We start from the raw sequence: 24,512 nt of genomic DNA, 5'->3' as shown, positions 1-24,512 counted from the left end.
CATTTCGTAGTCGTTCCTGAACCAGCGAAGTTCAGTTCCCAGCCACTGTTCCCACCAAAGGAGTCTCAATGTTGCCAGGAAGATTGTAGCCTCTCTTGGCCCGATTCGGGGCTCCTTTTCGTCATCCTGATTTTACATTAATAAATTTAAATAGTTTACTCGGGATAGCAGAAGAATTATATTTGATGATAATATAGGCCTAATGCATTTGCCGTCCCAAGTTCCCCTTTTTAACCAGAATTAGTCTCCATGCTTACTGCAGTGGCATAACGCTCATGGACAAGTGGTACGCGTGCGTTACTCTTCGACTGTAGAGCATTGTTATTTTGCTAAATGCCCGCGCACATCAACTGATGAATGTGTGTATGTGTGTCGTGTACAAGTATGGTGCCACCGCTTTAATGGCGTCTACATCAAATTAATCTATAACTTCCCACCTTCACTTTGCACTTGAAATCTGTACTTCATTGTGTTCTGCCACTTCGCTCGTCGCCAAGGGCGCTGGGAAGGGCTGATGGCTTTGCACTGTTATTGGCTACATTGTGCGCTACCTTTGACCGCGAGGTTAGCACTTCCTGTTAGCAAAGCGTAAATTGAAAGTTTTTTGTTTGCAAATGGTACTGCTTTAGCACGGGCAAAGTGTCGGCAATATGATAACAACATAGCCTTTATATAATTACCGCGTGGTAATTTATCTCCTCATCACTAAGCATATCACTGATCATGTGTCTTTTGGCCATATACATGCATTTCAAATTTAATCAATTTTGGATTAACGAATAAAGTGCTGTGAGAATATTTTCAGCAATGAGGAAGAAAAAGAAAAATATCGAATTGATAACCGCCGCTTGTGTAACGCATTGAGCGAGCTCGCGCTACTGGCAGAAATTTACCCACGATGCTTTGCGTGTCGTTAAAGTGACCTCGTGTGACGTATTTAAGGCTTCACTAAAATCTGTGCAAGGCCATCAGCGCTTGGCGCTGGGTGACTCTGCGAGCGAATTCTGCCACTAGGGCCTATATTCACTGTGATGTATCAGTTCGGCTTTGCTTTTGGAAATGTGGTTTCGTTCTTTCAAACCAAGGCCAAAGTGTCATTGCACTTCAGAGTTACTGTTGTGTGTGTAGAAAGCGCTGGCGTACATTTTGAGCCAGGATTTGGTGGAATTAAATGTGGGATTGTGAGGGGTGGTGGAAACTGAAAAGCGGGGGGCGGTGTGTGCCGACACCACACGACTCCTGTCGAATCTCATGGCACCAAAACGCGTATTTATGGACTTTGAAACAACCGTTCTCCCTTTTTGAGTGTTGCTGAATACATCCTAGTTGTTAGGAAGTCCGAAAATTTGTCATAATGCTTGATTTTTTTCTCAAAAAAGTTGGGGGTCAAAAAGTAGTGGGATATGGGGCGCCATCCCCCTTGAATGACGTGCTAGGAGCTGATCTGTAGTTTTCACTTGCATTATGACAGCTTGATGTATTTTTGATTCGTATCGATGGAATCCATTTGCACATAAACGGAGTAGTTTGTGTTTTCGACCCGAAAAATAAAGCACGTTGAGTAACATCACATTCGAACGGGTATTAAATCCAGACAAGGAGAAGCCTCTAGGGGGCTCTCGAATCTAGACATGAGTAGGGAGAACCTCCATATAGGCTTACGTCAAGTTTTCTCCCCGTCAAAAATGACATTTTGCGCATAATTTGATCACAGGCGCTTTGGGGGACTTTTTTCTAACAGTGGGTAATGGTAATCGATAAAATGGCTGAATCGATAATACCTTTATATTGAGAACACTCGCCAGGATTCCTTATCAATAGTAAAGGATTTTTGACATGGTGTCCTCGAGGAACTCTTCACAGATTACCAGGTTTAACTTGGCTTCGTATCAATGAAGTTACTCGTGAAAGTACAAAATCATCACAAGAGGCCAAGGACCATAGTCTCGAGTCGAGGGTTGCCGAACTTAGGCAATTGTTTGTGAATCAAGGGAGATAATTCAACTTTCCTCTATATCCGGATTAAAATCATTCATGACTGAGTAATATTTACATTTCACTTTAAATTGAAATCAGTCCGCAAACAGAACTTATAAATGCAGCTATGCTCAAGTAAAGGCAGCGGTATGCTCAACAGTCAAAATTAAATTCCACATTATCAAACATTCGTTTTGTAAGCCTATCATTGCAGAATGAGTAGACGCACATAGGTAAATATCATGTGGGCAATCTTTAGTTTTGAACATCATGAAGGTATTCACTATTCTGCAATCCTTGTTTCTTTTTTTAAAGTTATAAACCAAACTCGAGCAGATGAAAACTGAGGTACATCAAATTAACGCTTATTTCCCCCTTTGTTCTGCCTGGGAGGTGTAATCTTAGGCTGACAACGTGTTATAAATACGTGAAGGGATTACAAGTATTTCTTCATTATAGACACGACGCCCTCTATTACTATTGGGAAACTAAAAGTTTTAGCTGGCTGCCCACATTTCTCGTTCAAAAAATGCAGCACGGGTACCATTGACATGGTTGTTACGCGCCATATGCAAAAGTTTGCCAGATGCTCGAGCTCGCCGTCTGCTGTCACCAGCAGTTAGGCCTACTAGGCCTACGACTACAACTTACAAGTGTGAGATTTCTGGTCAGGCCTGCGTTCGTTCAAAGAATTTGTTGGTTTGTTGCTGTAGATGTGATTTTGTTTTTGAAAGGGTTATCAGTGGTTAAATATTTTTGATGACTTAAATGATACGCTTAGTAAGTTTACACCTTGTCTAAAGTTGCACAGCCGCCACTCGACTTTGGCTCCTCCCGCCCAGATTTCGGACAAATAAGACGTTCTTCGCCGTAGTTGATCAGTTGATAGGTGCCAGCACTTGGCATTTAAAAAGAGCAGTTGCTAGGCCTACATGATGAAAACACTTTGCTTGGCCTACATCTACATGAAAAGAAAATCTCCCCAGAATTTGTCTTCTTTCAGATCCTCCTCTAAACTTTCCATGTAGGCCTAATGACCTAATTTGTATAGCCTAGGCGTAATTCTCCTTTTGTTGTTATGCATGAAGGCCTATGTACAGGTTTGACCATTTTTATCGGCCCTTGAGAGTTGAGTCAAAGTTGATCGACCATGGAGGACTCTGCACCTAGTTTTGGCATCGATATCATAAAAAACAGCATCAGAGATCTCCAGGAAGGTATGAAAAGACTAAATGAAAAACAACATTTTCTCATCTCTGCCTGCTTCAGTTTTTCCCAGGAGCTTCATTTATCTTTTTTAGGGGGAGTTCTTTCTTTATTTTTTGTTTCTGGAGTTTTTTCTTTCTTTATTTTTTGTTTCTGTATTCAAATTACAATGTGAATTAGACCTAGGACTTTTTGTTTGTTTCTAAGAAAATATCAGCCATATTAATGTAGGTTTAAAGCCTGCATACAGGTTTGGGGACAAGTCCTTCAGAAACAGAAACATTTAGTAACACACTCACAAAATCCAGCCATCACCTTTGAAAATTTCACCAACTTTAAAAAGAAAGACAGGCTCCGAGACACTAAATTGTTTTGTTTTTTGCCTAATAGCCAGTGTTTCTATGACTTAAACAAATTGGCAATCAAACATTCAAATAAAACCCTTTCAACAATAAGGCTAAAAAAAGTAGATTTATTGTTTGTCGTCAGCGACTGCATGTGATTTTGCTCCCGCATCGTGAAATTTCATTGTTTTTGAGAAAAAAGGCAAAACTTAATGGAAAATCCAACTCCCAACATCGGCAGTCACGTTCTGGCAATCCCACTTCCCAGTCATCAAAACACAAAAAAAATTGGAGCCTGAAAGCCCATGGGCACCTTGTCAGCCTAGCGTTGGGCCGCTATCCCCGCTCTTACACCGACACTTTAACTTAGCAGAATCAACAACCATATGGGCCCCAATCCAACAGTCAAACACTGCATCAGACCAGCTCACAGTCATGAGTGACGGAGCCATAGGTCTTATACATGTGAAAAAGGGTATAATTTTTCCATGATAGAAAATAATGTATAATGAAAAGTGGATAAAAAATGTTAAATTTGAAAACCCCTCACAAGAAACAGTAAATCAAATTTCATTGGCCTAATGAAGGTAATACTGTAGCCTGTTACATTGCATGTAAAAGTATTAATTTTTAGTAACAAGAACCCTGATATTCAATTTGGTAACATTTGAAAAGGATTTCAAGAATCTGGCCCACTATGGTATCGAGATCTGTTTTTTCATTTTTGTATGGTTTTATTTATTTATTATTTTATTTCCACCACGCAGAAAAGGAAAAGAATGAAAGGAAGTTGTCAGAAGCATGGTCAAGAAGGAGAAAGTTGGAAAGCAGATATGAAGCAGGTAATCAAGTTTCAGGATAACTCCCATTGCCAATTCAGGGGGGCCAACGATGACATGACAACGATGACATGAAAGGAGCAAAATTTGGGGTTGTTTTTTGAAATACAGTGAGAGAAAAATGATATTTTTGGAGGATTTCTTTTCCTTTCCTTCTCAAAATGTCCAATAACCTTAAAATTCATTTTCAGCTCAGACAGGCCATAAAAGGTTACATAAAGAAATTTTCTGCCCCCCCGATAGTTTTGGATCCATGCACTGAAAGAAATCATTACTTAACGGGAAGCCAATTAATTGTATTTCCGTTGTACTTCCAGCTTTCCCATGACATGGTTCCCGATATTTCAGAGTGGATTGTAAATAATCATTTTATGATAAGGAGGAATGTCTCTAATAGTTGCCTCACGGTCACTGACAGTGCCTTCTTTCAACTTGGCATCAGTTTTGATCAGAAGTCAGACCCTGAACAGAATATTGAAACTAATGCCGAAACTCACTTCGTCACCCAAGCCGCATTTATGTAAACAGTAACTACAACCAACAAAAGGAAGTTTTCAGGTCACATGTCTCGGAAGAGAGAGAAAAAAATGGTTGCGTAATCCTTTCTATTGCCTGCCTAGCTTTGAGTAAATTCAATCAGACCACAGACACCAAAGGCAAGATGGCAGACACACTGAAGGTTGCCCAGTATAAGGTCAGCCAGTCCCAAGCAGCCATTGAAAGGTGGGTCATCTGAAAATTGTTTAAAATATAAACACTGAACTGTAAACAACAACACAATTGAACGTCCTAGGGATAGAGATTAGACAATTGAAGTTGTCACCAGTAGTTTTCTTTTGTGGGGATACCACATAGCCTCAAAATACTCTTTAAGTGGGTTTTTTCATGAAGAGTAATCCATGTGTGAGTGGGTTTATTGGCAGATCCACAGACGGGGGAAAATGGGACCACAGGCTTCCCCCAAAAAGGGGCAATTTGTTTTTCGTCTTTTTGTTTGTGAAATGTGAGAGAATGGCAGTTTGGGGACTATCATGATTTCATTTCCCCTCATTACCAAACCATGAAGAAAGTCCGTAATTTGGCCTGCCCACCCCTCAGAAAGAATATGAAAAGTTACTTTAAATATTGCTGACTTTTTTTGCCCCCCTCCACAAAACATGGTCCTACTTCCAGACAGATTCATGGGGCTAACAGTGGCCATAAAACCAGATAAAGGATCCCCAAAATTGTTATTGGAAAAACAAAAATGCCACTTTTCGGTCTATGTCATTTGCCGTCCAAAAGTGTGAAAAACCCCCCAAAATATAGCCCCACCCCTGAGAAAGGGCCATAAAAGGCTCCATATTAAACAAATTCTTACATTTCTGCCTGTCCCCCCCAAGAAAACAGTTTGCCCCTCCCCAAAATCTAGTTTAGGGTCTGCCCTTGGCCCTTAATGTATGAATGCAAATTGCGTGCCCCATTACATTGGTGTTCAACTAACCAGGCTGAGACGAGCAAGTTTTGCTGTGAGAAAGTTGTTAAAGAAGGAAAACAGAAGCCACTACTAAGAAAACACTTCAGTATCTCTCAACTACACTTCTTTCCCAGATATTGGATTGGATTCAACGCTAGCACTCCCTATAAAGAGCTACCAATTAACAAAGTACTTATAATTGTGTTTGCCTCAACAAAGAGGAGATTGTCAGGTCCCACGTGTCCTTAGGTCCTTGCTTTTCTTCCTTTTTCCAGTGCCTTTATTGCAAGGTTCCTTTTATACTAAGGTATTTGGCTAGTCCCTCCAGTCTTGTTATCGACATCACTTCCTACATCTTTAATATTGTTTCTCAGTCAGCAGAGCATTAATCAAGAGCTGGAGCAGAGAATTTCTCACCTCAGAGCCAACAAGGCGGCTGAGGAAACACGCCAGCAGGAAGAAAAGTAGGCATTTTTCCTCATTGCTTTCTCATCGAATGCATCCAGCACCTGAGGATATTTCACCATTAAAACAATATGTGTGATAAACACCAAGCTTACTTATCCAGTGACAGTTATCTGAAAGCCAGGCTTTAACACTGGCAGGACCTGTGCAAAGTGGAATTTGTATTTACAGGCCTGAAAATGTGAGAGTAATAAAGTTTAAAACTTTGGGCTTTGACACTACAAATCATGAGTACTGCATATAACTATATGGTCATTTTTGTTGTAAAGCTGTTCGAAGCTTTCCTGACTCAATACTTCAAGTCTCTCCCAGCTCCCAAAGCGCAGAGCCACAATTGTTGCTCTGTTCCTAGATTTCTTAATAACAGACTGTGAAGCGTACCTTCCTCAGAAATTATTCAGGGGGGAAATCATGCTTAATCGAAGTGAAAAATACATCCGTTCTGGTTTGGGAAAGCCAACTTCCAGCAAGGACTGCCCATGATTATTACTGAAACTTGCAACCTTAAGAAATTTATCTTGTCCATGTGGTGAAGATAATACCTAGGGCAATACATGTTACATAAATGCCTTCAGGAATGCAGTTTCATCCTCCTTGATTCCTGACTTCAAACTTACAGTGCTTAACTTGACAAGAGAGATGACAGTTGGAGGGAGCACCATGTGGACTTCTGAGCAGTGTCACATTTAAATTGATCCCAAAATAACAAGATATTTGATGGAAATTTAAACATTTACAGCCCCAGAAACTTATTGTATCGCCAGATATCAGGCGTACTGCTTTGATGATCGTGTCCTCCCCAGAATCAGTGTAATTTGAAGGAAAGGATGCATTCAAATGTGACCCGTGGGGGATATGCAGAGGATGTATGGCCAGTCTGGTTTGATGACCACTTTGAATGTTGAGGCATTAGTTCAGATGTGTAGCCAGAGTTTTGCCTATCACACAACAGAAATGTTTCTTGTTTTCACCCCTTTTGCCCAGCTACACATCCCAGTTTTGCTGTTATGATCTCTGGCCCATTCTGCCATGGGCTCAGTGCTGTGTATTTCTGTAGTTTACCGTTTTCAGCAGACAATCAATTAACTGGTACCTTGTGTTAAAATAAGGGCATTCCACAGCATAGTTTCCTTGCATTGTCAGCAATATTGCACCACTCTTTGGGCTCCTACATGTATATCTACATATGTAGGGATCAGTTCTGCACATTTCCATCATTGATACATTGGAACAGGATTGACAGTACAGTCATAAAGCAAAATTCATTACACTTGATTTACAAACTGTAATTGGACAGCAAAAATACAGGTTTTTGCAAAAATCCCTGAATTTGTATGCTGATAAGTAAAATTATATATTGTCTCTGTAATTACTTACTGACTCAGACATGGTTTTATGCATATATCATTTCTCATGAGTTGAAAGCATTGTCCAAAGATTTGGGTTACGGTTACAGTTTTCCCACCCATCCTTGACTCAAGCAAACACAACAGACTAGCAATCAAGAAAGCTAGATCTGTACATAGCCAAGAATGAGAGAAAAATATTTGTGACTGATTGTTTAGAAACTACAGGTGTTGAAGGGTTAGAATGCTTTGCCAGAAAATAGCGAAACCCAAATATTATTGTAGTTTTAATACCTGAAAAAGTACATTTGATGCTGACTTTAACAGCCATGAAAGAAGTCAGTGACTGGAGAGAAGTCAGGCTTAGAAGTAATAAATGAAAGTAGTGCATTAAGACATCAATAATTGAAGAAGGCTAGATTCACTGAGAATTGAACAGTGATCGAGTTGCTGTAAATAGCCATGTTCTTTTCCGTTGCAGGGAATTGCTGGAGGGCAAGCTGGCTAGCTTGGCGGACATGTTCCACCATGGCAAGGACTTTTATGTGAGTAGAAGTACATGTGCATGTATGGGGATGTGGGCCAATCGCATAAACAAAGTTCTAGGTCTTAATTCTGTTTTGTGAAAAAAACAGTAATACACTATCATTTCAAGAAAAGTCAGAGTGCCTTTTTGCTGTATTTTCATCTGCAATTCTAGTGTATGAAATGTGGGTTTTGATCTTAAGCTGTGATTGAAATTCCTTCAAGTCTTCTATTATTTATTTAGCCGCTCCACAAACAAGCTGTAAAGCATTGGATGAAATTCAGTTTTACTTATCCTGTTCTGCGAGTAAAGTCCCTGCGAGATATCAACTAGTTGACAAGCGACATTACTTATTCAGTTGCTTCGCCCACAAAAAAGGTGGTAATCCACCTGAATCTTTTGTATAAATTTCCAAAAAAGCAATTCCTTGGTGAGATTTTGTCGAGTAATTGGACCTTACCTTCTTTGCCCAGACTGATCAGTTGCTGCAAGACGAAGTCAGTTCAGTAAAGAATGAAATGCAGAGCCTGACCTCAAAAGGTAAAGAACCCAGACCGTTATCCTTGAAATAATCTACCATAATCAGACCTCTGCAGCAGCAGAATGCCAAATCACAGACAGTACTCAAGAGCAAAATACATCGGAACAAAATCCAACAGCTAACACCAAAGATGTTATATTCTGCACTTCAACTGAATCCAATGGCATCCTTCATCTTACATTAGTAATTTAACAAATATGGAAGTTTTTTTTTCTTTTTTTGAGGGCATACCATCGAGTCTAAAAATTTCATGCTATATTGCAGAAAAAAAATATTTCGGTACAGAAAGTTGCACAAAGTGGTCCATTCATACACCATATTGAATTGCCACTATTTTCAAAAGGTTATCAATGTAATGGGAAGGAGAGAGGGAAGTACCAGTCAGTTTAATGAATTCCCTGCCAGGGCTAATGTTTGCGTGCAGTCTTTTTTCTGAACATTGTGAGAAAGTGGAACAAATTACCTCAAAGTGAGACATTTTATTGTTGTGCCTTCAACCACTACCAGCTTAGCCCTGATTGAGTATACTTTGCCACCCTCCAAATATACTTCCACGATGAGTCCTATCTAGATAAATCTAGTGACTAAAATTAGAAGCCATTACTTCAGGGCCATCCTGTTCATCGCAAGTGGAACGTGCATGTTACTTTCCTTTCCGACTAGTATTATGAATTGCCAAAGTGTAAGCGGGCACTCAAAGTTAAGACATGTGTGTAAGTGTGATGGCCCCGCAGGAATGGGGTCTCCTCTGATTTGTCTATACAAATGGATAACCACCAGGTAGTACACCATGGACATCATAAGGGGGGCAAGAGGGAGTGCTGCTTCCGTGAGTGTGATGGCCCCACAGGTATGGGGTCTCCTCTGATTTGTCTATACAAATGGATAACAACCACGTAGTACACCATGGACATCATAAGGGGGCAAGAGGGGGTGCTGCTTCCGTGAGTGTGATGGCCCCGCAGGTATGGGGTCTCCTCTGATTTGTCTATACAAATGGATAACAACCACGTAGTACACCATGGACATCATAAGGGGGCAAGAGGGGGTGCTGCTTCCGTGAGTGTGATGGCCCCGCAGGTATGGGGTCTCCTCTGATTTGTCTATACAAATGGATAACAACCACGTAGTACACCATGGACATCATAAGGGGGCAAGAGGGGGTGCTGCTTCCGTAGTGTGATGGCCCCGCAGGTATGGGGTCTCCTCTGATATCTCTATACAAAAGGATAACAACCACGTAGTACACCATGGACATCATAAGGGGGCAAGAGGGGGTGCTGCTTCTGCCCCCCCACCACCACCCCTACCCCCACCCCAGGTTTTAAAAAAGTTAACCACACAGAATATGAAAAAGCGAGATGAAAATCACCAACTTCTTTGAAGTATGTTTGAGTATACTTGTTCAACATGATGACATCATGATTTTATATGCGCTCTTTCCTATAGCAGTGATGAGGTGGGATGCGATCCATCGAGCTCCCGTAGGAAATAACATATGTAATAAACAAAGCATGACATCATGTTTATGCCTGTTGATCCTCTTCCACTGTTAATAGTTCATCAGCTTGCCGGTGACGATAAGTCTTTGCAGCCTACCCAATCCACCCCCCCCCCTTCCCCCAAACAAATCAAGGTGACGTCCATGTTGACCACACTGTATGCGTCCCAGTAAGAAGCATATGGCCAGGGTCATAGCATGTTGCCAAGAAAGGGCCACAAATATGTGACCTTCACTTTTGGACCCCACGAGGAAAATCAGTCATCAATTGGTCAATTAGCACCACCCATGAAAGATGCCAAAGCTCAGCAACGGGAACCGCCAAACTAAAGAATGATGAAGGAATACGGTTAACAACAATCACAGAGATTGCTGAGTTTATCGTCAGAATGATGGCTATCTCAGTAAATTGAACAAGCTCGTCCTACCTTTGATGTATAATTTTTTCAACTGCTTGGGAGATCTCTTGGCACAATTTGATTCTCATCTGGCCGTCACATTGCTGTTGTTGAATTCCATGTGATGAGAGCATTTATATAATGAGAGTATTTCTCTTGAGATCACTTTAAGGACGAGAAGGTCGGCCTCATCCTGCAAAGTAAATGAAACAATTTCCATCCCTGATTTTAGTGTGAATATAAGATGCATCGAATTATCCTTCTTCCCATGTACATGTAGTCAGACAGACAGACAGGGAGGCAGAGCGGCTCATAGGGCTGTTTGAAGCCTTGGAGATGGTTGCCAAGAAAAATGAAGATGAGAAAGGTTTCCTCGGAATATCGTTGGAGACCCAGCATCAGGCCTTGTAAGTTGCTTTCGCCTTGCCGAGTAATACAATTTAGAGCTGTTTCACCACAAACTTTGACATGAATCACCTTTGTAAAACTTTCGGTCCACAATTTTTGCTTTTGAGCAGAGACCTGTTTGAGCAAGAGAAGAAAGCCGAAGAGCAGGAGCTTGTCAAGATGAAGGAAGTGGAGAGACAGCTACTCACTCAACTTGAGGAGTAAATACACCATTTTGGAAACTCTTGTTTCACTCTGTGCAATTGCTAGATGTTTTGACTTGCCTCTGTTTTAAGGCCCGACATGCGTGAGAGCACCTTGTACTCTGACAGTTTCAGGACCATTTGTCTAGTGTTTGCAAGTAAAAAACTTACTTTGGAATGTCTAAATGAGTCAACTCCGCCACTGAATTACTTCAAGTTTTGGGGGTTCCAAGATTCCTGTACCAAAGCTTTCAACATTTTTTTTCCATTTCACCCCCCCGGGCAAGTCCCGCCCCCCATGTTGTAATGCCCATGTAGACTTGTATAGCGTTATTTTACCAAACAGCAATTTCCATGTTCATCCGTTTTTATTCTCCTGAACGGCTTCGTGAAATTGACCACAGAGCTACCTCTGATTTCTTGTTCACCTCCGACAACCAAAGAATAGACTGACCAACTCAATGAGATTAAGTGACATAAAGAAAGAAACAAATTTAATATCTGATATCAAGATGGACGGGTGTAGTTAAAATGCATTAGAGGTGAGGTGGGTTGCTGTCGATGGGAATATCCCCAACTTTTCAAACTGTAGCACTAGGCACTTTACACAACTATGTCATCAAGTTCAAAAGAAATATTACATTCGTTGAAAAATGGTAAAATATTTAACAAATACATTTATTTACACACTTTGGAGATGACTTAAATAGGGGTTAAAGAGCAAACCAGCTAATTCAGAAAGCCATGAAGTTGTTTGGTGTTCCATTTCTGTTTGAAGTTGTTCAACTCATGTTTAAAAAGCGGAACGAAATACGCTTTAATTTGTGACAAAAAGTCTGTTTGGTGCTTTTAACATTTAAACAGTTCAGCATTTGCATAATAAATTCAAATGCCGTTAACATTTCGTGAACATAACAATAGATGGTCTTAGTTTCTGTTTTGCTTTTACTAATCAGTCCTTTTTAACTTACATGCACATGTCCTGACGTGTGGCATTTTGCCAAACAAAAGATATTCAAAACGTATTTCAACAGCAAAAAATCTCTCTTTAAAATATTTACAAATGAATCAAATTGATGTACAAAACTAAACTGGAATCAAGCCACCTCCAAGACTCAGTGGCCTCATATCTACAACACAGTCTGACAGTATCAGTTTAGATGATGTAAAAAAAACTTCATTAAATCACAAATAAGATTGTTGGCATTGGCGCATAGGGTCCCACATTCGGCGTCGTGACTTATCAGAAGTATGGCTTTACTTTTACATAGGTTTCTGTTTCATTTGAGAGTATGAAACAACATGCTAGGACCTATTTCTGGGTGATTTGTCCCCCAACTCTTAAGTAAACCAAAATTTATTTACATAGGGTTGGTAAAACCTGGTGCTTTGTGTTTTGAAGTCAAATACCCTGTAATTTGCAAGAGTCCAACAGTAGTGTCAAAAGAATTCCCAACCGAAAAACTAACCATTATTTTCTCTGCTGTCTAAAAACTCTTGGCCTGGCTCAACCAAACATGAATCAAATGTGTGAATCACCACTGAATGTTATTACAATACAGTTCATGAAAATAGATAGTTTGTAACATGTTATACCTTGCGTTAAAAATGGCCAATGTACATGTACATGCATATTGGTGTTTTTGTGACACTGTATGTGAATTCACTGTTATATGCTGGCCTGCTTGATTTAAACACTCTTATGCACGTTTATGGAGACCTTGAGTGCACTGCTTAACCCTAACCCTCCTCAATCCTCCAACAGGTGAAGGATTGAGGAGGGTTAGGGTTAAAGTAAGTCATCGTCTTTTTGGCCAAAGTCATGGTAAATCAAATAATGAGTAACAACATCTTACATTAAAGCTAAAAATGCCAAATTTAAAGATGCTGCTGTCCTAAGGCCGGTTCCTACTTCAGGTGAATGCCAGGCCAAGTGAATGTGTCATCTCATTAATACCGGCAGCAAAATTCACTGAAGTCTGAAATACGTTTAACTTTTGCAAATTCACACATTTGATATGACTTCACAACAGAGTGTTTGTGTGCACTTTCACATCAAGTACGAATCCACCTTAAGACTTATATCCATGAAGAGACTGTGAAGTGACTGTGTTTCAGAGACCCGCCTTAAACAAGCCTGCTGGGAATAGGACAAAGATGTGCACGTTGCGCGCATAACGCAGCGTCGTTTCTAAGACTGCTCAGGGAACAGTGTGCCCAGCAGCGCTGTGTAGTTGACTCGGAGCACAGTGTCCCGCTTCTCTTGGCCCGTCCAGGCCTCATCGATCTTGGTAGGTGGGGGCTGGTAGGGGGGCAGGCTGACAGGGCTGTCCCTCCAGTTCAGGTAGCGGACAAACATCTCGTAGTTGACCTTGCCCTCGTCGTTCTTGTCCATTCTGTGATGAGAAATTGAAAAAAATCAAAGCTATAGAGAAGACTTTCCACCTATGCCCCGAATCAAACTCAATGCGTATATTGAGGTCTGTACACCTTATGTAGCTCAGGGCAAGTCTGAGCAACAACTATTTGCTGGCCACTGGTCAATTTTCCCTGGTGGCCAGTGCAAAAAAGATATCCCGGGTACCAGGTAAAATCATCAAATGGTTTAATATTTGACACTGGAACTTGCCCTTAATTTACACTGGGTTGGTTGACACTTGCCCTTAATTTACACTGGGTTGGTTGACACTTGCCCTTAATTTACACTGGGTTGGTTGACACTTGCCCTTAATTTACACTAGGTTGGTTGACACTTGCCCTTAATTTACCCTGGGTTGGTAGACACCTGCCCTTAATTTACACTGTTTGGTTGACACTTGCCCTTAATTTACCCTGGGTTGGTAGACACTTGCCCTTAATTTACACTAGGTAGGTTGAAACTTGCCCTCAATTTACACTGGGTTGGTTAACGCCCTTAATTTACACTGGGTTGGTTGATGCCCTTAATTTACACTGGGTTGGTTGACGCCCTTAATTTACACTAGGTTGGTTGACACTTGCCCTTAATTTACACTAGGTAGGTTGACACTTGCCCTTAATTTACACTAGGTAGGTTGAAACTTGCCCTCAATTTACACTGGGTTGGTTAACGCCCTTAATTTACACTGGGTTGGTTGATGCCCTTAATTTACACTGGGTTGGTTGACGCCCTTAATTTACACTAGGTTGGTTGACACTTGCCCTTAATTTACACTAGGTAGGTTGACACTTGCCCTTAATTTACACTGGGTTGGTTGACACTTGTCCTTAATTTACACTGGGTTGGTTGACACTTGTCCTTAATTTACACTGGGTAGGTTGACACTTTCCCTTAATTTACACTAGGTAGGTTGACACTTGCCCTTAATTTACACTGGGTTGGTTGACACCTGCCCTTAATTTACACTTGGTTAGTTGAACTTCAACTGATGTGCTACTGATTAACCACATATTGTTTAATTGTTTGTGGCTATGCAGCAGTGTCTAGAAGACATACTGTAGAAAGTTTCCTTCAGCATGCAGTCTTCCATATTTTTGTTGTTTTTGCTTCCAAGTTGTATGGATATCACTCTTCATCATGAACTTTGTGCATTAGCCAGTAGTTTCACATTTTGATATTCCACATGAGGCTGCATAACGTGTATGCATACAGGTTGGTTTGTTTATGGTGTGAAGTATACATAACCAGAAGGACCCAAAGAAGAGCCAGAAGCGGTATTATGTTAGCCCATAGCAATAGCTTTCTATTGGCCCTATTCAGCCAGAGACACCAGCACCAATTCACAGTGCTGATGAGCACTAGAGCATTGCGTTCCATCCTGACGCTAAATTTTTTATTGCAGAGCGTACATGTCCTCACTGAAGCTTTATCAAAATTGAAAACTTACAGAGAAAACGATTTTGTGATATCTTTGTACACCATCCAATTTTTCATACATGTAGGTTCTGACTTTTTCATGGGCCCTAGGTATGTCTACTGTTCCTATTATATAATCCAGCCCTGATCTACAGTCTTTACAACAGTGCCGGAGTAGCTATTGCAACAGTCACCCATCAATCTCTCTCTACTCTGCTGGTCAAGTGGGTGACTGCTCAAGCAAGGAACGGGCCTGTAGTACAACTCACCTGAAGAGCAAGGCACGCACCAAGTCGTCGGGCAGCGGCAGGTGGAAGGCCCGGCAGGTCTTGCGCACCAGTTCGGCGTCCACGAAGCCTGAGCGGTCCGTGTCATAGGACTGCAGCCCCTCGGCCAGCCGGGCAAAGTTCTCAAAGTTGCTGCGGCGGAGCTGCTCCTGGGCCACCGACACCAGACCCTCCAGGGGCATCTTGTTGTCCTGACTGTCACTGTAGTAACGCGCCACCGTCATGATCTCGTGCTCAGCCAGCGAGGAGCCGCCCAGCTGTACCATTAGGTTTCTGTAGGACAATCCAAATGTTTACAACTGTTGTATAGATCAACTGTCCACTATAGATTGGGCACATTGTATTTAGCAACATTTGTGCATTTGAAGCAATGTGATAGAAATCTTTGGGGTGAAGCGTGTAAAGACAGGATGATTACAAAGCGTTCTCATGAATTTCTCAAGAGAATTTGTATGACATGAAGCTTGCTTCGTTGACTTTCACAGCCCTTTCAGCTGGTTCCCAAACATGACACGTTTCTACTTTGAAATTGCACTGCACAGTCCACAACAGCCTGGAAGGAGGATCTGTCTGATGTAACAATCCTGGACTGACACGATTACACATTTCTATTATGAATGTCCTTGCATTAAATACTAAACTTGCTCACATTCACCATTAAAGACTGAACACAGGGCAGTTTTCCTGTGCAAATGAGCAAAGGCCAATTTTTGCAAATTGGAAGAGTTACCAAAATGAGTGCCTTGCATCAAGCCTCTCGGTGTATGAGAACTAGGCTAACGGTAACGGTAACAGGTTCTGCTAACAGTACAAGACAGGAATATCCAAAGCTTGAAAGACAGCAATATCTAAAGCTTGAAAGTCTAAAGTGGTGTACATGCATCACTGATGGCCCAATAGCAGTGCAAAAGCCTAACATGTTTTGTGTCTAGCAAGCAGAGTTGTAGGGGGCTACTAACCTGAACAAGTCATATTCCAGTTTGCCAGTGCCTTCGGGGTCATTCCTCTTGAAGAATTCTTTGATCTGTTCCATGTGCTGAGAGGCGATCTGGCCCAGCTTCTGGATGATGGAGTTGATGTTAGAAACACTGAACTGCATCAGAGAAGAAAAAAGGCAAATACAACTAAGTCACAATGGGAAATGTTTTAAAAAATGACTTCCTACCAAATCTGACTGACCCCCATAGACAGAAGTGTCTTGGTGATATTACCACTTCATCAGGAAAGGGAATTTTCACTTGATGCTCAAAGCACTAATAAACCTGAATGCAAACATGATTCAGTAAGTTGTTTCCACAAAGTTTTGAGGTGGTCTGACATTCCCCAAGCACTATAAACTTTTGGCCAATGATTCCACACATTGCAACAGCTTGGGAATCAAGTCCAAATGGCGGGCATTGGTATTAAGACAAATGCATGAGTGTCTTAGAGTACTTACCTCCTGGGCCTGCTTTTCCATGTAGCGGAAGGCGTACTCATCGGCATTGATCAAGATAAATATGTGGTTGTGGAAGTTGACCCGACTGCCCACGTACAGGTCCCTGGCCTGGTAATACTCTGACAGCTCAGTGCCAAAGCGCTCTTGGTTGGGCTTCTTGATACGGTTCCTCTCCAAGAACTTGCCACCGATGATCCCTGGAGATTGAAATCAGGAAAGGGTTCATTCCTAAAGCACGATCAGTGGATTTTTTAAGGACGTGGATGTGCAACCTAGGCCACTGGATCACAATCTGGGTGCTTAGACTGAGGGAAGTGGCCTAGTGGGGTTTGTCACTTATATTCAGAGGGTCAGAGTCTGAATCCAGCTTCTGGCCTAAAGTTGTGGCCTAAGGCAAGTCATGTCACCCCCTACTTCCTCCTTCACACCAGGGGTAGGCCCATAAATAGGGACCGGCATTAGCTGGGGAGTAACCTGCGATGGACTGGCACCCCCCGAGAGGGAAGTGGAAATATCCTCAGTCTTTTCATGTCATGGAAACCAGAGACAACACCAGCCTGATGGGCCACAATGGTTCTTAGCTCCACCCCCTACTTCAGCTTTTTTACAAAAAATTTTACAGTCGAATATCAAGAGTCCTTTTTTGCTTACATAGATCTGAAAGATACGTGTCAATCTGGATATTGTTTAAGTTGCATGGCTGTTGTTTCTCAAGAGTTTTCTCGATTTCAGGATTTTGCCCTCCAATTTTTCAGAGGTTTGTTTAGATTTTGCTACTTTTTGGCAACACAAATGAACAATGAGAGATTCTCATGATGGTCACGGGAGAGAACTCATTCCTCTATAAAAGCCCTAAAAAAATCACTAAGTTAAGAGAGAGTTGAAATATGCACTATATCGCACCAGCTGGGAGCTGGAATATTTACCAGAGTTGCGCACGGGTGGCTCAAAAACTGCGATGGTGTCATCTGACAGGAAATAGGAGAGAATAAATCGGCGGTCCATGTCAATGGGCTTGGTGGTGTCCAGGCGACAAACAAAGCGTAGTACGTTGCTGTCAAGTCCATGCCTGAATGGAACAGAAAGAAAAGTGTATGTCAAAGTTGCGTTTAGCTGATAACAAGTGTCCACCATCTGCAATAAGGCAACTACACATTTCAAACATTCCTAAATCCTTCCAAATCCACTGGAGGGTCTTGGAGGATTTTTATAGTACACGTATTGAGGAATTAAAGTATACCCCAGCTGATGGTAGTTGTACACCGAGAGTGATGCCTGTGGACAGTTGAAGTACAAAGAATGTGCTATCGGTCTAACACAGCACAGGGGAGGATTTGGAGGAATTAAGAAGGCTTGTAAGAAAAAAACAGGAACTGTTGTGGGTTGATAAGCCTAAGGCCATTTCTAGCAATACAGTGAAGAACACTAAATTCATTAAGATGTCTTTGGTAATCTCTTTCAAAACTGAGTCACAGCCAAAACAGCCACAAGTGGCCAGAACTGAAATGCTTGTAGAGGGTAGTGAATGTGGAGATTTGGGGAAGTATTTGTAACCATTTGCATCTTCCAACAGTAAACATGAAAAATTTACGTCTGATCTATTTGAAGGCTATAACAACACATCCAGTTTGTAAAAGCCGCAAGACTTGGTACTTAAAAGAGGACACAACAAAAATGTCAGCTCCAAAATGCTCTAGGAAATATAACAATTTACAATGAGAATAGTGTGACCAATCAAAGTTCTGAAGCTGGTAAGTTGATGAATAATGCCATGTGGTGAAGTCAACATGTGCACTGCAGATATTACCACACAGCGGACCACTTCTGAATCAACTCCTCACCGCCCGATTAGTGTTGCATTTTGAGGACTCCAATCCTAACAGGATTCTGCTTTGGCTCACCTGTCTTTCTCCATGAATTTGATGAAGTCCCTTCGCGGCGGCTTGGGTAGCAGGCCCATGCAGGAACAGAGAGAGTCCTCCTCTGAGCCGAAGCCAGTGTAGGGGGGCCACTCACGCTTCATGGCAGGGGCTGGCTCTCCCTTGTAATTCAGCGGGGTGAAGTGGGCTGCAGTGTGGAAGGAAGACAGCTTGGTTACAGTTTGGTCAAGATCTACCAAAGCATCATTAGAGAGCATATATGCCATGCGCAACAATCCTTCTGGGGACAAAACAGGATTTCATCGTCTCGTTTAACACTATCGAAATTTAACAATGTACACTTTTTTAAGTTACTGACAGACAATCTTGAGCCCTTTTTGTCACATGCCCATACCCAAGTGCTTTCACTCGATGTGAACAGACCATGGATTTGTGCATATTCTGCTGAAAATTGGCTGCACCCTTCTGAACCTTATGAAAAGTAAACCAACACAAAGGATAAACAATCAGATATCTGAAATCTACTCACCCACACCATACTTGGAGCGATAGTACTCTTTGGTGAAGTCATCGCAGTCACAGAGCGTCAGCTTGCGTCCCCAGATATTTATTTCTGTGCCAATCTTAAGGTCGCTGTCCTTATAATACTCAGTGTGCACGGCCCCGGTCTGAAATCATTGGGAAATGTGGAGGAATCGTTAATCTGGGGTGACATATATGGTTCCCTATAACAATTTAAACAAAAACTGATCAGTACATATTTTTAACGGATGGGCAGAACATGTTTCAAAGCTTTTGGCTGATTCCAGGCTGACCACATGTTGTGTGTGGTAGAAAATTGACAATACATGATTTGCTTGAGAAATACCACAGAATTGCTCGTGACACATGGTACATCAAAACATGTATACATGGCATTACATACTTTGTTGTTCAAAAATAGAAATAGGCTTTCCCAGAAATGTGCAAGTAGTTAAAGCAAATGGTATTTTCAAATTCAGTTTAAAAAGTGTTCGTCATCAGAACAAATTTTCCATGCAAGAACAAATGACCAAACCAGCTTGCTTTGTATACTTTTAAAACTCAGTCTGACCATTTTTAATATACATACATGTAGGTGACGCAACCAAAGACAAAAGCATGATCTTTTCAACCCCTTGCACTTGTTTCAGCTCAGTTGTTTTTGAAAACAGTGCAGAGTTTTTATTTAGATATTTCTTGAGTTTCAAATCAAGCCAGTACTTTCTGCTCATTTTGATGGATAAAAAATATGCAGAATCAACTCTACCTTCAGACTGTCCAAGATGTATCGGCCGCCGTGACCCATGGGCCCAAACACATTGAGAACGGTGCGGCCTGTGATCTCGCCAGGCTGCCGCAAGGGCTCGGGCCCGCTCTTGGGCAGCCGGGCCCGGCGCAGGAACATGGGGGCAGCATCCCGGCCCGAGTTGGCCGGGATGACCTCCTTGACCTCCACCGTGTCGTCGGCCAGGAAGTAGTGCAAGATCATCTCCCGGGTGTCGCCAAACATGTTGTCGGTGTCATCCCAGTAGCAATAGAAGCGTAGCACATGCCGGTCGTGGTCAAGGAACTGCTTCAAAGTGTCCACCTTCTCATAGGGGCGAAGCGGCTGCTGCGACTCATCCATCTGGTTGAACATGAGAATATTTGCAACTTTGATCGATTATTGAATACTAATAAATACCTCGATTACCTATTCCTTTAGACGTCTGCAGTACTGATGATGTCACACTTTACACACTTATACGTGTGCTTTCCTACGATGCTCGTGACCAGACCATGGGGCCCCAACTCCACAGACAAGTGCACCTCAACGATAAGAGGTACCATACCAGCAATTGTGAGTGGAGAAGTGATGTATTAGGCTGGTGTAAAACACAGGAGTTCTTGCTGGTGTTAATCATTCAGATCAATCACATCAGTGAACTGTCTTGTATCTCAGTGTCTGCCAATATCAAGTCCAACTACAGTTCCCTATCTTTTGCTACTGTGAACATTCACGCTGTATGTCACCTTGTCGCCGTGTTTGTTACTTTTTCAGTAATTGTGGGTCAACTTTGATCAACTATACAATCAGACCAGACCACAGGTCGTTGATGGAACTCCTTTTAAGCTGGAAACCACATAAGCCTGCAGCCAAATTCACAAGTTTATATGCAACAGTGCAACTCCACTTACGTCCAAATGTTTTTACATAAATTACACCAAAAATTAGGACACATCATGTGAAAGTTGGCTGTTTGCATAAGTCTGCGACTTGCATAACAAATTGCAGCGTTAACTTTCCCAATCATGTTAGGTTGTGTAAAGTGCATCGGGAATTCATGATTTCACCAACTAATCTTGGGCTGTTTAGTTACTAAGCTTGTCATTGCTCAACTTTACAGGGTTTAAATGAGAAATGAAAATCATAAACAGCCTTACCCTCAAACCCTGGTGCAGCTACATGTATGTCACAAATTTGCAGCGTAAGGATTATGTGTGGCCAAGTTTGGTGAAACAGCTATCTAAATCTTATGTTCTTACCCCTTTCCTGTAATTCGAGTATGGATCCTCGGGCGTGCTTTCTGGTGGGTTGATGCGCATGCCTGCCTTTCGCAGGAAGTTGTAGGTGAACTGGTCACAGCCAGTGATCTTGAAGGTGCGGCCATACAGAGTCAGCTCTGTGTCGACATTGAAATGCTCCATGGTGTAAAACTGGTCGTCGTTTGGAGGTGGAAGGGGGATTCGATGGCGGCGAATCAATGTACCTGTTGACAAAGCCCAAAATCACCAAACATAAGTAAATGCTAATAAATAGAAATATTTTATTCATTTCTAAAGCCCGAATTTCATACAATCATATTCAAATGCGACATACAATGAAGACATTAAACTATGTGTGATGGTGAAGCTGATGGCATTGTTTAGGACATATACATGTATGTACACAGTTGTGATTGTATCTTTCGTCAACATAATTTGATAAACTACAATAACTGTACATGCCAGGAACAGGTTCTCAAACTATCGCACAGGACTAAAGAATTTTGAAGGTGAGATCCCAAAGCAAGCTTCTCATGAAACCAACTTTTAGTTTTACTTCTGACAAAGGAGGGACTTTAAACACGGCTGTAACAATTTCTATAAGAAGCATTTGTAAATAAAAAAAATAAAAATTGCAGAAACAACTATGTGGAGCTTGTGTGATCATTTGCACCTGCTGTCATCAGTTATTAATTGAAGACTAATTAATGGTAGTTAATTTGTTTTCAAAAATACTTTTTCATGAAAGATGAATTCAAAAGATCTATGCAGGTAGTATAGCGTGAGTATGTATGAGAATCAAATAAGTTGTGGTATGCCACTCTACCTTGTGGTATGCCGCTATTGTTGACTTGGGGTTCAATGACCTGGATGGAGTCATCCTCCAGATAAAAGTAGACCTTGCACTTGCGGATGCGATACTGCTCTTCAGGTTTCTCGTGGACTGCCTCCTGGAAATACGCATCAAAACGCAGAACCTGCAAAAGACAAACATTCGACACAAACATTTAGAGCATATTTTTGTGGAAATCTGTGAGTGGAATGCAAGTGGTTAGAAATTACTAGCTTCCCATCACAGGGTTTTGAGGTTTGAATTCAGCAATTGAAGTGAAAATTGACAAGGAAAATAAAGGGGAATTTATTTGGTTGAATCCAATAACATATTTCAAGGGGTTAGGGGTAATTTTCAAGTGAATTGATGCATCTGCCCAACAGTCAGTCAAAAAATAGCCTACATGTACTTTTATTTTAGTTTTTGTGGTTAAGCTGGGACTAAGGGAATAGATCATCAATTAGGACCCAACTTCAGTTGGACTGTATACTAGCCTCCCACTTTAGATAGGAGACCTACATTTACTTGAGCTTAAAACTCAGTGAGGTAGACCATACTAACATGCATTATGTTTCTTCATGTGTGGGAAGTTGGTATGACCAAATACATTTACCCTTATTTGAATTTTTCAATCGTCTAGCAGGTCAAGTATTTGACTGTCCAGTAACTGCTCCTACCTGCCTGTCGAAGGCAACCCATGCAGGGGCTGCATTGCCTTGGCCCTGGGGGATCTTGCTATTTTGTGGCTTGGGTTTCTGTCCCAGCAATTTCTCTCCACCGATGCCCGGTTTGTGTTCCCCGACCAACATGGCCACTTGATTACAGTGGTCAAAGTGGTGGGACTTGTGGAACTTCTCTTGACCAAGCTGAGGAATCAAGAAATACAACCCCCCCCAAAAAAAATTTCAGAAACTTTAATTTCAAAACTTATGGGCAAAAGTACATTAATTTTTACAATCTTTCTGCAGTACTTGTCAAAATTTAAAACTGAAAGTAGGACCAAGGTCTGGGAGTTGTTCTTTTGGTTTAACGATCAATGCACTACCAATGACACAAGCAGAAAAAAATAACAGGTTTAATTACTCTCTGAAGGGATACAGACACCTGTTTTTTACGAATGAAGGTGTATAATCTGCAGTCATTCAGTCACACAATACTTTTTTCCTTACAAACAGCAGTAAGCCTATAACATGTACTTGCTGAATTCTCCTATTGGAAGTGCATCAATTGGCTTGTGGTCCAGTTGGCATCCAAAACATATTGACCGCAGAATTGAATTCCAGCCATGCCCATGTTGGCAAACTGCAAATTTGTGTTTTTCATACCCGCAAAGGTCTAAATCCCATTCCAATTTAAAGTGTAAAATATTTCACTTTAAGGTTTGTGAACTGAGATTTTTGAGGCTTCTTTTAAGGGAAGTAAAAGATGAAAATTATTACATGTACATGTAAGTCCGGATTTCATCCTGTGAACCGGAATTTGCAATGACAATATACATGTACCGGTAGGCCTAGTCCGCAAAATGTGCAATGCGCATTCTGAATTGCCATAGGATCTACCAGAACAGCAACAATAGTATATGAACCATAAATTGATCAAATAGCTGCAGTCTTCTACAAATAGACCACCTTAACGTTTTATCATCTTCTTATTAGGCTAACCTTACATAGTATGTCAATTAATACTGAGGTCTTACTGTCGAAATGTACACTATAATGTGGGATTGTCAGAAAACATTAAGCCAGTCAGTGTCAGTAAAATGGATGTCGGACAACTTGACCATTTGCCAACTCAACTTCCGCCAACTTGACTGTTGAGACAACTCAACCAGCAGTGGGAAAACTTGATCATTTGTTGAATCGTCCGTTAAGACAACTTGACTTTGACATGCAGACAACTCGACTCTGTGAAGTCTCTACATAAAATTTTAATTCATGGCCAGGTCAGCATGCATGCAAGTTAATCATTGGCCTAGCCTACAGCTCTGTTTTTAACCATTCTACATTTTTTATGTAACGTCACACGATGCAAACAGTTCAACTAGAAAAACAAATCAATATTGTTTTCTTCTTTCAGTAATTATACATACAATAATATCAATCTATGAAGTAAAACAGTTTGAGGCCTAACCAGTTAACTGTGAGGATAAAAATAAGTTTGAAAGTAGGCCTAACCTTCCTTGGAGCTAGGCCAATAGAATTATAAATACTACTAAATACGGCCTACCTTCCGATCGAAGCTATTCCCGGGTAAAAAAGGCAGCGACATTGTGTTCCTGCTAATTTCACGAGCACGCCGTAAGGAAATTCCAGTACGTATTCCTTCTTAATCTTTCAAAAGTAAGTTGGGTTTCCAAACGCGTTTTACAGTTTAACTTCGGCAAACCTCGATTAAATTCACAGTCAACAGACTTGATCACGATGGATGCACTGACGTTTCGGCTCACAAACACCAAGCACACCGACTGCACGCCGAGGCCCTGTTGTATTTTGCGTGTTGGCATC

The 24,512-nt window shown here is 41.4% G+C and overlaps 2 protein-coding genes and 1 long non-coding RNA gene across 5 annotated transcripts in view; 1 reads left to right on the top strand and 2 right to left on the bottom strand.

Annotated features, from left to right (window-relative positions):
• Positions 1-10,867, bottom strand: part of LOC147796798 (uncharacterized) — a 16,014-nt gene extending 5,147 nt beyond the window's left edge. The window contains exon 1 of the long non-coding RNA XR_015427633.1: positions 10,630-10,867. This is a non-coding gene — a long non-coding RNA (uncharacterized LOC147796798). The remainder of the gene's footprint in view (positions 1-10,629) is intronic.
• Positions 2,525-12,107, top strand: LOC110988770 (uncharacterized). Of its 3 annotated transcripts, none has more exons than XM_022252572.2 (9): positions 2,525-2,632; positions 3,066-3,194; positions 4,295-4,369; positions 4,987-5,089; positions 6,197-6,286; positions 8,115-8,178; positions 8,633-8,699; positions 10,880-11,006; positions 11,118-12,107. In XM_022252572.2, exons 2-9 carry the CDS (start codon positions 3,128-3,130, stop codon positions 11,209-11,211), a joined length of 687 nt encoding a protein of 228 aa, XP_022108264.2. In that variant the 5' UTR covers positions 2,525-2,632; positions 3,066-3,127; the 3' UTR covers positions 11,212-12,107. The 3 variants fall into 3 exon arrangements, with proteins under 3 accessions (XP_022108264.2, XP_022108263.2, XP_022108262.2); XM_022252571.2 differs by having other exon boundaries at positions 2,538-2,644; XM_022252570.2 differs by having other exon boundaries at positions 2,553-2,676.
• efhc2 (EF-hand domain containing 2) lies at positions 11,657-24,512 on the bottom strand. Its single transcript, XM_022252568.2, has 12 exons — positions 24,235-24,512; positions 22,686-22,874; positions 22,003-22,153; positions 21,177-21,400; positions 19,918-20,277; positions 19,159-19,297; positions 18,651-18,816; positions 17,676-17,818; positions 16,750-16,946; positions 16,271-16,404; positions 15,294-15,584; positions 11,657-13,585 (listed from the first exon to the last, which is right to left on the bottom strand). The coding sequence occupies exons 1-12, from the start codon at positions 24,274-24,276 to the stop codon at positions 13,381-13,383; spliced, it is 2,241 nt and encodes a 746-aa protein (XP_022108260.2). The 5' UTR covers positions 24,277-24,512; the 3' UTR covers positions 11,657-13,380.

The sequence above is a fragment of the Acanthaster planci genome, linkage group LG14 (assembly GCF_054643075.1).
Source record: "Acanthaster planci isolate LZ-2023a linkage group LG14, COTS_SCS, whole genome shotgun sequence".
Classification (NCBI taxonomy): domain Eukaryota; kingdom Metazoa; phylum Echinodermata; class Asteroidea; order Valvatida; family Acanthasteridae; genus Acanthaster; species Acanthaster planci.
Note: the sequence above shows the minus strand (reverse complement) of the source record. Positions and strands in the feature narration are given on the sequence as shown.